This window comes from Cibotium barometz, chromosome 43 (assembly GCF_041138505.1).
Source record: "Cibotium barometz isolate CiBa-2024 chromosome 43, ASM4113850v1, whole genome shotgun sequence".
NCBI classification, from domain to species: Eukaryota; Viridiplantae; Streptophyta; class Polypodiopsida; order Cyatheales; family Cibotiaceae; genus Cibotium; species Cibotium barometz.
The window spans coordinates 15,111,946-15,127,385 of record NC_141088.1 but is presented as its reverse complement, the minus strand read 5'-3'; the positions used below and the strand labels follow the sequence as shown (position 1 = coordinate 15,127,385).

Sequence of the window (15,440 nt, the reverse complement as noted above, 5' to 3'; positions counted from 1 at the left end):
TCTTCATGGTTTTTTTGTAAGGAAACAATATCATTCTGTATTCCAAGAACGAAATCAAATTTCTAGTATGGAGTTAAATATAAAACATTTTGTGGGTTATAACTTCAAAGGTAAGGCACACTTAAGACAAATTAGGAAAGGCACGTTTCTCACTTAATGAAAGAATTTAATAGTCATCCTAAAAACCTCAAACTTTATAATATGCTCAATAATTTATAGAGCTATTTAGAGCTTGTTATGTACGAAAATAGTCAATTTTAGAGGTGCATCATAAAACCTTTAATGGTGGATAAAGTAAGCTCAACCATTTGCCTACATAATGAGTGGTGCATTACAATGGTGACAGTGGCAAGGTCACAAACACTTGAAGTAGGTGGAGTGAAGTGGGAAAAATGATGGGAGCATGAAGGCAAGTTAAAATGGTGTATGATATGACATTGACATTTCTCTTGAATATTGACATGGACCTACATTTGAAAATTATTAAATTGTGCAAAAGAAGAAAAAAAGTGCCCACACTAGGAAAGGGTTAGTAGAGACATTAAAGGTGTTTGCTTTTGAGAATGCATGCGAGACATCTTGAATGAAGGAGCATCTAAGTAGACTGTGTGAATGACTACCTACGTAAAATATATAGTAAGTATTTTACATGTTAATGGTATATGAAGAGCTTTTTTAATTGGATAAGATGTGCAAAATTGCAAAGCGGAGAAAGGAGCATGGTTGTTTTTGGTGAGGAAGGAGTTGGGTTAGGCAACAAGGTTGAAGAGGGAATAACTACCTTTGAAATGGCATTAAAGATTGTTTTTGACATATTTTTTTTTTAATGGCATTAAAGGTTATTTTTAACTAGCATAAAGCAAGATTAGAGCCTTGAGTAAAAGTGTTTAAGAAAGAATTGAGGACATGTAGAAGGGAATAATTGCCTTTAAAATGGCATTAAAGAGTTTTTTTTTGTTAATATAAAGCAAGATGGAGTCGTTCTTTCCCATAGAAGAGTGTAGAGAAATTGGTGACATGGCACCTAGTCAGAACATTTGCACACAAATTCTAATAGTGGGTTTGGATCTTTTCCAATGACAATGTGGGACTGCCCCTCAATGTCTGGTGTATTGTATGCACATTTTGTTCTTGAGTCACATGGCACATGACATGGAGACATAATAGATCTGTAAGATTTTCTTGGGGAAAAGGACACATGATGAAGATACAATATTGGAAGCTTAGGAAAGGTCTAATTAAAGTAGAAGGTATTTAGGAAAGGTTTGATTAAATTAGTAGAAGATATGATATAAGTTTTGGAAACTAAGGAAAGATCTAAGTGAAGTCATAAATGAGTGGAAATACAAGGGTTGAAATTTAAGAAGGGCAATATGTGTGTGTGTGTGTGAGAGAGAGAGAGAGAGAGAGAGAGAGAGAGAGAGAGAAGGGGCCCTCCATTTAAGTACAGTTAGAGAGGTTCACCGTGAGTGCTTGTTGGCTATGGCCAACACGAGGAGGGGACCTCCTCCAAGGGGCCGCCCTCTCCATCGTAATATTCACCCTTTGGCCATTTGCCCTTCATCTCCTTCTTCCTTGCAATGGGGTGGAGCTTGTCTACTTTTGAAATCTTCAATGTGGGGTGGCCTCACCCTTCAAGTCCTTGGTTATGGTTACCTCTTTCCTTCCTCCAAAAACGTGCCGTCTCCTTTGCAGCCTGACTTCACTGGCCACTCTTTCTGTCTCCTCTTTGCAACATGTCAGCCTTAATTCCCTTTGAAGGTTAATGTGCGTTGCCCTTCTCTCACTCACTCACTCTCTCTCTCTCTCTCTCTCTCTCTCTCTCTCTCACACACACACACAATCAGCTCTCTCTAGCCTCGCCTGTTGCCTTGCAAGCATGGGAGACTATCCTTTCATGTGTTTGGATGTAAATCGGCTGGTTTGTTCAAGCAGAGGACAGCCTTTTTGTCATTCACCAGACCTAAATACTGATGATGATGGTGATCAGCCGCAGAAGAAATCATCGGATGCAGTTTTAGTTGTTGTAGTTAAGAAAGACGAGGGCAATCATGGCACCACAGCTAATAATATCGCAGAGTGCAGAATCTGCCAAGAAGAGGAGGAGATGGTCAAACTAGACAACCCTTGTGCTTGCTCCGGCAGTCTGAAGGTGCTTACATGAATCTATGCTAATTCTAACTAATCTCGTTTGATCACCTTAATGCACCATGCGTCTAATTAATCCTGGTTAAGATCTTGCTTCGAATCGGTGTGGCCGCCTTGTATTTAATTTGGGTTATCTTCCTTTTTCTTCATCAACTCCGATTATACTGCTAATTAGTCCAAGGTTAATTAACTGTAACAAGCTTCTCTCTAATTATTAAATTGATTAGCCGGGTTGCTTTGTCTGGGCAGTATGCGCACCGTAAGTGCGTCCAACGCTGGTGCGACGAGAAGGGGGACACCACGTGCGAAATCTGTCAGCAGGCAAGTGAGAGGATTGATTAGTGTGAAGCTAAGCATTTTGGATTAAACTAATTACGTCAATTCTGTCTAAGTTGATAATTTGATTTTGATCCCTGTAGCCATACAAGAGCGGCTACACGGCGTCTCCCACTACTTCTCCTCAACTGCTCCCCAGCGACGCTTCCAGGTGATAAATAATTTGTTTTTTTATTTCTGTGGGAGAATTAGCTTGTATTTATGATTTTGCGTGGATTAATTCATTTCGTTTTTTTTTGTTTTTTTTAATTAATGAATTGCTTGCAGCGATGAGTACACTATTGAGCTGGGTGACCAACGCTTGCTGGCGATGGCGGCAGCGCAGCGCCATTTTTTGGACGCAGAGTACGAGGAGACCAACTCGAGCAGCGCAGCATGTTGCCGTTCTGCTGCTCTCATTGTAAGCATGGTGCCGTTCTGCTGCTCTCTTTTCTTTCAAAAAAATAAAACGTAAATGTGATTAGAAATATTGATCCTACTTTCAAAATATAAATATTATATATATATAATCTGAAAGTAGAAAAACAATACAAAATGTAAATATATATTGTAGACATATGTATAAATGTAAATGCAATATATTACATTTACTATATATGTCTATATACATAAACAATATATTGAAAATATGTCTACAAATATATTGTAGACATATAGTGTTTATTGTAGACATATATTCAATATATTGTTTATTGTATATATATTGCTATATGTACATTTACGTTATATATTAAAAATGTAATATATATAATGTAAATGTAATATATATATATTCTGAAAGTAAAAATACAGTACAAAATGTAAACTTGTATTTGTTTTATGTATTATATTTTTGCTTTCAAATTATATATATTCACATTTACATACATGATTTGAAATATTGATCCTATTTTTGAAAGGAGGATCAATATTTCTAATCAAATTTACATTGAGAGAGAGAGAGAGAGAGAGAGAGAGAGAGAGAGAGAGAGAGAAACCGATTCTAATTCGATACATTTTGGCTTAAGAAATACATTCATTAAGTAAAGGAACCAAAAACGCAATAATGCTAACATTGTGTAGATGTCTCTTTGTTAAAATTACAGCAATGTGATGAGCTATGGTGGATCAAATACTAGAATCAACATCATTAACAAGAGATTAGACCATAATTAAGATGATTAATTAGTGAATAATTAACTGATAGCTTAATGTAGGCATAGATAATAAAAAACCAGCAAATTCTCATTAGGCCAATGCCTTAATTTATAGAGTTTATATCCAAGCATCTAATCCCACTGATTTCTCCTTGATTCACTCCACCTCTTTTGTTTGATTCTCTCCACCTCTCTTAGAATATCTCCACACCTCCTAAATCTCCTCATGCTACCCTTTATTCTCTCCCAGTAGATGCTTCTCCCCTTTTTACAGGTTCTCTCACATTTACAAATTCTCTTTTACAGCCTCTAGCCAAGGGCTTGCTCCCGCACACACCCTATTCACATGTATATTTCAACACCTCCCCTCAAGTGAATACTCCTAGCACACCTGGACCCTATACCAAGTTTCCCTCTTACTTGATAGTCTGCGACCAGTGCCTCAAGTCCCTAAACTCATAGTCTTTGACACTCTCTCTCTCTATGTGTCTAAGGCTACTACAAGTGTCCGTGACCTTGACTAAAGTGCTCATACATACATCTACCACATGGCCTACATCATCGGTGGCTCAGAGGAGGTTTTACTCTGTTGGGGCAAGTTACATTAGGTTATAGGGTTTCTCTCTCTCTCTCTCTCTCTCTCTCTCTCTCTCTCTCTCTCTCTCTCAAAAAAGATGATCTAACTTCACTTCCTTAGGAACCTCCATGAAGTTTGCCGATGTCGTTCCTTCTTCACTGGGTTTACTGTAGCATTCTCTTGCCATGTGTCCTGGCTTTCCACAGTTGTGGCAAGTGAAGGTCCTTCCTCCTACTCTGCCTCTTCCTCATCCTCGTCCTCGAGAGAATCCTCCTCGGGTGAAAAATGCTTTTTCTTCTCCTGCTGTTGAGTCGAGCCATTTCTTCTCTTTGCCTCTGCTCCCTTGCTCTAGTAGAGCTTCTTCTATCTCATGTAGCTTCAATTCAGGTACATTCTTTAGTGTTGCTACAATGTTTTCATATTCACCTTTGTCCACACTCTTCAAAAGTACTGCTAGTGTCTCATCATCTTCTACCTTTTTGCCAATAGCTGCCAGTTGTTGCTTAATGCTTTTATATCTGTTCAAGTGTGTGATTAAAGGTTCACTTTCCTTCATATCCAATTTGTAGAATTGCATTAACAGATTTATCTTTGAATTTTTAGCTTGTGTGCCAAATAATTTATTGAGTTCATCCCATGCATCTTTTGCCTATTATATCCCTATGATGTGATGAATGATTTCATCACATTTAAACTGAGTGCGATACATCCCAATGCTTTTTCATTCCTGATCTTTCACTCATTTTTTCCTCACCTCTGGGCATTCATCTCTTCCCTCAACTAGCCCCCACAAATTTTTCCTCATGAGCAGATACATGGTTTTTGTCTGCCATGTGGAAAACTGCTCCCCATTAAATTTGGCTATTTCTTGTGCCTTACTCATGATAATGTGAAGAGGGTATTACCTCTTGATCCAATTTCAAGATTCAAGGGCAGTGTCTACCCTTTTACAACTCAATCTAGTGTTTAGGAGATGATTACAACAGATTTATCAGCATAAAATCACCAGAAAATAAATTAAATCAAGGGTAACCAATTTGTACGGAATGGTTGGAGTATCAAACCATCTCCGAATCACAATCTGAAGTTATAGGGATCTGTATCAGATACCTAATGGTTAATTTGAATCCTCAATTGTACCAAAAAATAGTGATTAGTATTGATTAATCACTAATTAGTAAATTAATCCTCTGTTTTATGTGCAGAAAACAGAGTATGCGGGGAGCCCATATCTAAGGCCTTAGAGTTCAAATGAGCTCAAATCCTTTCAAGGCCATCAATAGCAATTAGTCTAGTAGAGGATTAAGCCAAAAAACACAAGATTTGACCAAACATTGAATGCTTAATCTCTGTTTTACCAAAGTCACCTGCTGCTGCTGCAGATTTGATGAAGAGCTTGGATCTCATTGTAGACTTGATCAAATCAAATTCTGACTTCACCAGCTTGTAGAGCACCCTTGAAAACCCCTAGGTCCAAGAGGAATTAGACCCATTGCAACTGGAGAAGAAGAGATCATTTTTTCTCAAAAAAAATGGCACCTGCAAATTAGCGAAAATCGTGAGCTTTTGTAGGCAGTTTGCTACACTAATTAGCTTGGCTGGAGCACAGGTGAGATAGCTATGTATGGCTACAAGGGCTTGAGCTAATGTTGCTCCTAGAGGGAGATCAAGTCCCTCCACCGACTGGGGGTACAGTGGGCTACTTGAAAATAACTAAAAAAAAGTGATTATTTCGTAATCATCTACTAATTCTAATTAGTTAGATAATGGGCTCATAAACTTGATGGATTCTAGGCTAGGCTCTGATACCATGTTAAAATTACAGTAATGTGATGAGCTATGGTGGATCAAATGCTAGAATCAACATTATTAACAAGAGATTAGATGATAATTTTAGTGAGCAATTAACTGATAGCTTACTGTAGGCATGGATAATCAAAAACCAGCAAATTCTCATTAGGCCAATGCCTCAATTTATAGAGTTTACATCCAAGCATCTAATCCCACTGATTTCTCCTTGATTCACTCCACCTCTTTTGCTTGATTCTCTCCACCTCTCCCAGAATATCTCCACACCTTCTAAATCTCCTCATGCTACCCTTTATTCTCTCCCAGTAGATGCTTCTCACCTTTTCACAGGTTCTCTCTCATTTACAGATTCTCTTTTACAGCCTCTAGCCAAGGGCTTGTTCCCGCACACACCCTATTCACTTGTATATTTCAACACTCTTGAGGGCCCCAAGTTGTGGCAATTTCATGCCAAGCACTAAGCCACCAAGGCTTTACACACCCTAAAATAAGTCCAAAAGCAATCATACTGAAACTTGGGGGTGTCATAAAGAGGGAGATTCTCACATAATCTATATTAAGAGATTGGGGGTGTCATAAAGAGGGAGATTCTCACATAATCTATATTAAGAGATTGTCATTACTTTACCAGTGCCTATCCTTTGGGCATGTAAAATTCCTTCAGAAGTGGAAAAGGAGATGATGGGCACATGAGTAAACATCCACATATGTGTATGACACTTTGGGCTTCCAAAAGTAATCTATGGCCGTCCTCTCTACCTATTATAAGGAGCAAGAATCTAGTTCAATCCGCATTGGCGGTTGAAATGAAAAGTGAAAGCTTGCAACCCAACTTTTCGTTGTTGGTCTCCAACCTCCAAAAATGCATTATGTAGAGAAATGCTGCCAATGAGAAATTGGGTGTTAGCAAATCTCACAAGAGATAACTTTAATAGTCAAGCCTTGCAATTTCTTGGCTCCCTATACACTGTGTATAAGAATCAAAGCCTTGGATGTTATTTTATTTTTCTTTCTGTTTATTACTTACTTCATCCAAATATTGGAGGTTGGTGCATGAGAGTTGCATTTGGAACTTTGCTTTTGCATTTAATCTTTCTCAAAATAAACTCACGAAAGCAACAAAAGTGAAAGATAAATGGTTAGTAATGAAACTTACTTGGCCTTTTTTAGAGGACATAATGGCCTTAGTCCCTTCTTTGTGAGCTATGACCCACCACTTTGCAAGTCTACTAAGTTCATGTGGGACATGGACCTAAGCATCCTAAGACCACCCAATTCTAGACAAACTTCACACAGTGTGTGAATTTCTCACACTCTTTCTAAGTTACATGTGTTTTTTATGCTAGAACATATTGTGGGAGGCAGCCCTAAGCATCTAAGACAACCTAATTCTACAACTTCACATAGTGTGTGAATTTCTCACACTCTTTCTAAGTTGCATATGTTAGAACATGGAAGTCCTCCGATCGCAACCACATGTAGTGAGAGTGAGCTACAAGGATGATTTTTGACGGGCTAGGTTACCCTTTAAAATGACGGGTTTAGTAGAAATAACGCTATTTTTCACAATTTATTTTATTTTTTGACGATCACTCGAAGTGATTGTATTTTACGAATCAAAATGTCCCAAAACGAGGATGACGCCCCCTCAAAAAGCAACCTTGGTGAGGTGAGTGAGTGTGGGCATGTGTGTGGTCTTAGTACATTTTAGTGCACGTGTGTATTACAAGAGTCAATTAAACACTGAGAAATGAGAATGCTGATCTTGGATTGGTTTGTATATGTTTTTTTTTTTTTGGCAATCACTAGCTCATGGCCCTGTTGCTCCTCCGCCATGCCATCGCCATCGCAGCCACAAGCACCCAAGAGGACTCCTCCATGTTTTTCACTGTAAGCTTCTCTCTAACTTCTCTTATAATCTGCTTACGATAATGGCTGCAAGCGCAGGAGTAATTAGCTAAGTGAGCTTGATCACTCAAACTATGGTTATCTCGTAATTAAAGCAAGCTAATTGAGTTTTAATCGACATCAATGGATGATCAGCTCTTTGTGTTTCGGGCTGCCGGTTTTCTGCTGCCCTGCTACATCATGGTACGCGCCATGAACATGCTGCAGAGGCGTCACCAACAACAGGTATTCCAAGATCTTCCCATTATCATGATTAATCAAGATTAACATCATTTTGATCTTAATCACATCATCACTATCGAGAGAAAACATGAGCAGGAGGCCACCATGGCAGCTGCCGAAGTTGCCATTATCCTCCAAGCTGGCCACCAACAAGCTCGACAGCATGCCAGCTCCAACAACAACAACAACAACAATAATAGTAATAATACAAGAGAAGATCCCTTTGAATAATTTCTGGCTCCTCCAATAACTTTAATGAGTAGGGCAGGGCCGTCCACATTGGGTGTATAGTGTAGTTTATGCTTTATTGTAAGCCTTCAAATCCTTCTAATGGGCTCTGTCTCATGTCTGAATTGAGATGAGTGTGAATAGACAAGTTTTCAAGTATATCTCTCTCTCTCTCTCTCACACACATATTGGGTGTATCGTGTAGTTTATGCTTCTAATGGGCTCAGAGTCTCATGTCTAAATTGAGATGAGTGTGAATAGACAAGTTTTCAAGTGTGTCTCTCTCTCGCACGCATGCCCGCGTACACACATATGTTTGGTGTATATTATTGTAAGTAGTTTGTACTTCCAATGGGCTGAGTCTTTTTTGTTTTTCAAGCTGGGGACAGAGACAAGCAGACTCGTTTTGAGATTCAAAGAGAGAAACGCTTTTGTCATTAGCTTCGTCATCCCTAACCACAAAGATGGTTTTGTTTTGAGACTCGAACAGAGAAACGATTTTGTCATTAGCTTCGTCGTCCCCAACCACCACAGAGACTAGGAGTACGTGTCAACTGCTTGCTCTGTGCACCCTCACACGTGGAGCATGTGAAAGCTGGCAGGATGGTGCTCTGATATAGATTCTTTCTTTATTAATGTTAAAGGTCTAAAGCCTTAGAAGCATAAGGGTCTTCTCATATGCAGTGAGGAGAAGCCTGCACATTGGACGTTGTGCAGAAATCCTGATGGTTTTGGCTTCTTCGATGACCGTGGTGGTCTCACAAGGTTTGCAAACCTTTGTAAGACCATGTGTTAGTGTCAACAAGTCTAGAGCTTTGTCGATCACAGTGGGAGTAGTCTCATGCAAAGACACATGCATGTGTATCATGAAAATGTGTAAGTATGTGTGTCATTCTATGGTGGGCGTGTGTGCCATGGCATTGGGTTACAGTTGTATGTGTGGCTCCTTAGAGGTTCATGGCTAAGAGGGTGGCTAGAGAAAACTTGAAGGTTGTGGCTCTTCTAGAGTGCAATGTGTTCGACGTCTTGTTTAATAATTCTAGACCCAGTGGAGGTCTATAAACATTTTCCCTACACTTGATCAAAGTGGGGGTATTATAAATTTTTGTTGATTAAAAAAAAAGTGTGTACGTATGTGTACGTATGTGTGTACGTATGTGTACATGTGTGTGTCTACATGCATGTGTGTGTACGTATGCGTGTATGTGTGTGTCTATGTGCATGTACATGTGTGTGCATGCATACGTGCATGCAAATATGCATGTGTTTGTGTTTGTGTTTGTGTTTGTGTTTGCGTGTGTGTATTACTTATGCAATCCCTCTTCCTAGATGGCTAAATTTAGGCATCTAGGAGCTACAAGGGTTGTTGAGTGTGGAGTCTGAGCCTTTATAGGAGATCGGGACTTATTGTGGTTGGGCAAAGGACTAGTTTTTGAGCCATGGCCAGTGACACATGGGTTAGGGATGCTTCCATGAGACCAGTTGGACTCAGAGACATCAGATGACATGTCGAGCCAAGATTTACATCCAAGCTGACACAAGACAGCAAAAAGAGCTTAAACATCGAAAATGGCAAACAGGTCAATGATTCCTAAAGAGGAAGACCCGTAAAACATGACTACCTCAACACGATCATCACCAAACACCACAAATAGGCTAACAAGATAGCGATACGAAGAGCAGGCAAAATGTTAGTAGCTACGTGTAAAGAATACACATTATCATGTAAGATGGAAACACACATGCAACATTTATGGAAGAATACACATCGACAAAGTTAGATGAAAACACGAATGCCATCATAATGTTTCTAGAAACAAAGAGAGGATGGAACCGACGAAGCATAACCAAGTAGACATCAAAAAGCTGGAAACTTGACTGGCGAGGGGTGTAAGATCCCTCTTACTAAACATTAAATTTAATTGGGTATGAAAAATATTGTGTTCAAATTTTCAAGGCCTCATAAGTAAATATATTAAAATAAAAAAACAAAATTTAGCAAAATTAGCAAGGTTTATATGCATAAATTAATGAGAAAACCCCTATGTGGTATATGTGCACACCTGCATTTAATATAGGTCAAAAAGGAAAAAAGATAAAATTATAAAATAAAAATTATTAAGTCAAGTGCCAATATTTAATTAAAAATATTAGGGCCAAAATTGTAAGGGTCCCCATGGAAAATTTAATTGGTATGCACCACCATATGTGTGAGCACATTAATTTAATTTATTAAGCAAAGGGTTAATTGGTTTGGCCAAAATAAGGTGGATTTGGATTGGTGGTGGTTAATTTACCCATGGTATTTTATTAGTGGTATGTGGTTTATGCAAAACAAGAGTTGTGCAATCTCTATTAGTTCATGCTGTAATTCTAAAGGTTGAGTTTAGCCCCCAAATTCTATGGTTTGTATGGATTACATGATAGGTATGGCTTGACATTAACTCAAGTAGAGTATGTGCATGGAGAGGCCCCCAACCACCCTTTTTAAGTATAAACACCCCCTTCCCTCATGTTCTTGAGAAATTGGAGAGTGTACTTGTACAAGGGTTGATTTTCCTGGCACACTAAAGTGGTGGTTCTCCTCTGGACAGTATGTCGAGTCCTCAATACTCACACGACGCAATGTGCACATGAATAGACTACATAGATTTAAAGAATACCAACATAGAACACAATGACAACAATACTATAAACATTCTTTGCATTACTCCTAAGATGTTGTTGCATGCCCTTCACGTTACTGTGCATACTCAGCAGTCTCGTCACATTGAGTAGGACGATGCAAGATGAAATGATAAGTGTGACTGCAGCACTCAATGAATAAGACTCAATGAACAAGACTAGATGAAAAGGACATAAGGATGAGGGGATATTAAAAATGATTCCTGTGAGGCGATGGAGTCCATGGAGTTGATGACATATCCTGTAATTCTAAGATCGAGTATAGCCCTCAAAATGGTTTACATGGATTGCGCTTGACATTAATATTCAAGTAGACTATGTACACCCTTTTTAAGTAGAAATACCCCCTCCCCTCATGTAGAAATCCATGAATTTTTCTTGACTAATTGGAGAGTGTACTTTTGCCCAAAATTCAGTGCAATACTTTGTGAGATCACCCTAGGCTTCATTTGGAGTTGTCAAATTCTAGAATAGTCAATTATAGTGTAAGAAGTGGGAATTTGGAGTTATACTACCTTGGGAAGTGCTGAGAAAAACTTGCAAAGTTATTGAGGAGAAAGAGGCTTTTTCTTTTACCCACTAGTCAGTGTAGAGCACTTTCAAGTTCATTTAGAAAAGGTACAATATTTGAATGCTCATAAATTATAATTTCCTTGTTATTTTCTATATAAAATTAGTAGCTTGCATCTAAACTAAATTAGGATTGTAATTAAATAAATTTTGCATAATTTCCTAGTCCAGAGACCTCTTAGGTCTAACCTCTATCCCATTTTGCATTAATTTAATTTCCTACTCTAGCCTTTATCCCATTTTGCATTAATTTAATCCCCAAACCTTAGAAAAACCTTAGAAAATTAAGAAAAATCCCTTTTATATATCTTAAACCTTAGAAAGAATAGACATTGAATACTCTACTCCCAAATTTAGAAGCCTTAGGCTAATTTTATTTCTATAGAGAGAAACTTAGTCTAAATATATTAATTTGATATAAAACCAAGTCTAGATTAGTCCTTAGGTTAAATTATGAGTAAAGAAATGTAATTATAAGTTTTAGAGTTAATTGTGAATTTAGGGTTATCCCTAGGCCTAGAGAGAGAATGTGAATTTAAGGGTGTAGGGAGAGAAATAGCTTTATGGGTGTAGAAAAATTTTCTTAGATTAATTAGAAATAGTTTAGATGAGTGAGTAGAATTATTTTGAGAAATTGGTGCAACGAATTCTAGACAAAGAAAGATTCCACAAGGAGAGTTCTAGACAGAGAATAAGAAACTCTAGAGAGAGAAAGAGAAATGACCTTCGAAACAAGTAGGATTGAGGCCAATGATAAGTTAAATTCCTAAAAATAATTCTAGAAAATAAAGATTGATTCAATTATGATTAAGTCAATTCTCTCAAGAAAAGTATAATTTTAGAGAGAGAAATTCCTGGTTAACCCTTGAATTAAAAGATTGAGAGTACCTCATTTAATGACTTTTTAATGGAGAATAAGGGCTGAGACAAAAATCAAGAGTAGGGTTATGCCTCAAAGATAAAGTTTAGAGAGCCTTGAAAAGAATAGATTCAATGACTTTTTAATGGAGAATAAGGGCTGAGACAAAAATTAGGAATATAAAAATAGGGATCAATATGTTTAATTCAAAGAGGCCCAATCCTCGAGAAATGTAAAGATGATTGAACTTGAGAAACCAAGATTGAAATGAATTTAAGGGACCTTCAATGAAGAGATGTCCTTAAGATCTTTGAGAATGACCAATGTTCTGTAGAAGGATTCTCGATATAAAGAATAAAGCCAAATTACCAAAACTAGACCAATAACAGAATGACCATTTTTGTATATAAAAGGCCTTAAACAAACTTGATTGGATTAGCTTTACGGAGCCAAGACTTGGAAATGATCCCAAGAAGGAAAAATCTTAAGAAGATTTCACTGGAATATGTTGTAGCTAGAGGACTGAGTGATTCTCAGAGTTTCGACGAGAGAGCTGTGATTTTTTGACTCAAGCTTACGACAATGGTTTACATTGCTTCAAATATGAATATGGTGTTTTTTTATTGAAATATTTCTTTTTTTTAATATAATCATGTGTTGCATATATTTGTTTGTATGTAGCTTGTGATGAACACACAAGTTTATGGAATACCATATGGTGTCATCCGTAGGGTGCATCACATGAAGGTGATCATCCAAGACCTTGACCCCTCTTGGCCAAATGTGGGTATGATTCTGGCTCAATTGGTGTGAGGATAGAAGTGACTCCATAGTGAAATAGGCAAGGTAGTACTTGGTGGCTAAGTATGCATGCTAGTAGACATACATGGCTCTAGATGTCGATACCTATAGTGTTCATGCTTCTAGGATAGGTTATAACTAATAAAAGTGACTCTTAGGATAATTTGACACTTTTTTTAAGGTAAATATGAGACATTATAGGGCTCCTCTAATCACATGGGCGGTCTAGGAGTGTGCGGGCTCATTGGAGTGTAACAACCTGGTCAAAGGATCGTGGTCGTGGTGCAAGGAGATTAATAATGATGAGGTGACACTGATGTGTTACTTGGATATTTTTTATATGATGCAGACCTATGATAGATGCATGATTTAAAAAAGATAGTGTGATGTATGTTTTCTTTTGAAAGAACTGTTTTAAAAAGGAGTGTGTGTCTTGTTTTTAAGTGGTGTATGTGAGTAACGTAGTAATTTTCAATCATAGGTGCATGACCATGTAATGAAGTAGATTTGGTGTCACATGCACATGGATGATGGGGCCTAGGCACTTGGGCTTAGGGTCATTTACATGTGTACCTTTGGGGGCCTTGGGCTATATGATACATAGGGCTCATGGGCATTGTATAACCTTTTAATCATTTTGACTATTACTTTTCTTGGAGCTCTTATGCCCAAGCTTCCATGGTGGACTTCTCTCTCTTTTGAGATGTTAGGATGGTGACCTGCACCCATGTTGTCACTCCATGCCTTGAGTGGCCAACCCTGGTTTCTTGCATTGGTATTAGAGCTTTGATTTGATCCATTTTCTTGGATTTTTTTTGAAAATTTTTGAGTTTTCTTGAGTTTCTTGATTTTCTTAATCAAGAAATGGGGATGGTAATGGACATGATCCACAGTCACTAGGCTCCACAAATCGGCCAGTTGCACACTCTTTACACCTATATTAGTCTTCTAATCTACGCCAAATCCATGCCTAGATGAGTGCTAATAGGTTTGGCAAACTTTGGCCTTGCAATGGAGGGGTTTCTTCAACAATTTCTACAATGATTTCTACAAAAGTGTTGCACCATTTTTATCAAATTGAGAGCTTCTTCACTATAATTTGAATGCCAAAAATCATTGCTATGGACAATGAATCAATTGGTATATCCAATCAAGGGATTTGAGAGAGCCTTCATCATACAAATACTTTAATGCAATCTATGCTTAAGTGATGCTTTGTTGGATTGCCTACGCTTCTCTCATGCCATGGTAAGGGTATACTTTGGACACTTGATGTGTTGAGATTATTTGGAAGATATGGAGCTATGCCTTAGAGATGAGAAGAGCATGAGTACATGCTAAAAAATGTAAATGGATATGATATTGACATACTAATCTCTTCAAGCATTCTACACAAATCCCACACACATTGTATTCACATTTCTATTCTTAGAATCCTGAATGTGTGTGAGGGTACTTTGGCATTTGGTTGGAGAGGCCAAGGGGAGCATGTCTTGAATCCGGTGTGCCATGGTGGTTGCCTTGGAAAAGTGGTATATCGGAGGATTAGGTACTTGGAGTGAAGACATGGCTCCAACTCTTGCCATTGGATTTTAAACTTTGGTAAGAGGGTGGGAAGGCTTGGCTACTAGGAGATTAGCAAGAAAAGCTCTCCATCAACAAACAAAGCTCTTTATCAACAAATCAGTCTTCATCGGCACAAAGGTCACATGCAATATGCCATTGGCCAAATGCATAATGCAATGAGGATATGCCTTGATAATATGCCAAATGCTAAAGAGAACATTGGTTGTGGATTGAGTACATAGGAAATTTGAGATTTGGTCACACTAATACAAAGGAGACCATGCCAAATGCATAATACAATGAGGATATGCCTTGAGACTATGCCAAATGCCAAGAGAACATTGGTTGTGGATTGAGTACATAGGAAATTTGAGATTTGGTCACTAATACAAAGGAGACCATGCCAAATTTTCTCAAAAGTTACATGCATGGTTTGGATTGAGGGCATTTTTGGACACACATAAGGTGCTTTTGGATGCCAAAGTTTCTTGGAAGCAAGGGTTGGAACATGCAGAAGGCAAATGGGTACCAAAAGAGCTCTTGAGCAAAATATGCAAATTAACAAAACCCTAATTCAGTAAAATTACATTAGGTG

The 15,440-nt window shown here is 38.1% G+C and overlaps 1 protein-coding gene across 1 annotated transcript; it reads left to right on the top strand.

Moving 5' to 3' along the window:
- Window positions 1–1,464: 1,464 nt before the first annotated feature.
- LOC147613576 (uncharacterized) lies at window positions 1,465–8,633 on the top strand. The gene is made up of 7 exons (XM_086781193.1): window positions 1,465–2,152; window positions 2,398–2,469; window positions 2,568–2,635; window positions 2,752–2,884; window positions 7,816–7,896; window positions 8,050–8,139; window positions 8,233–8,633. Exons 1-7 carry the CDS (start codon window positions 1,766–1,768, stop codon window positions 8,365–8,367), a joined length of 966 nt encoding a protein of 321 aa, XP_086637319.1. The 5' UTR covers window positions 1,465–1,765; the 3' UTR covers window positions 8,368–8,633.
- Window positions 8,634–15,440: the final 6,807 nt, after the last annotated feature.

What these genes read in the sequence shown, in the direction of transcription:
- LOC147613576 (XM_086781193.1), top strand. Translation starts at nt 1,766, where the DNA reads ATGTGCGTTGCCCTTCTCTCACTCACTCACTCTCTCTCTCTCTCTCTC. An exon ending in CGTGCGAAATCTGTCAGCAG is followed by an intron (nt 2,470 to 2,567) that starts GCAAGTGAGAGG and finishes TGATCCCTGTAG; the next exon opens with CCATACAAGAGCGGCTACAC. An exon ending in ACTCCTCCATGTTTTTCACT is followed by an intron (nt 7,897 to 8,049) that starts GTAAGCTTCTCT and finishes ATGGATGATCAG; the next exon opens with CTCTTTGTGTTTCGGGCTGC.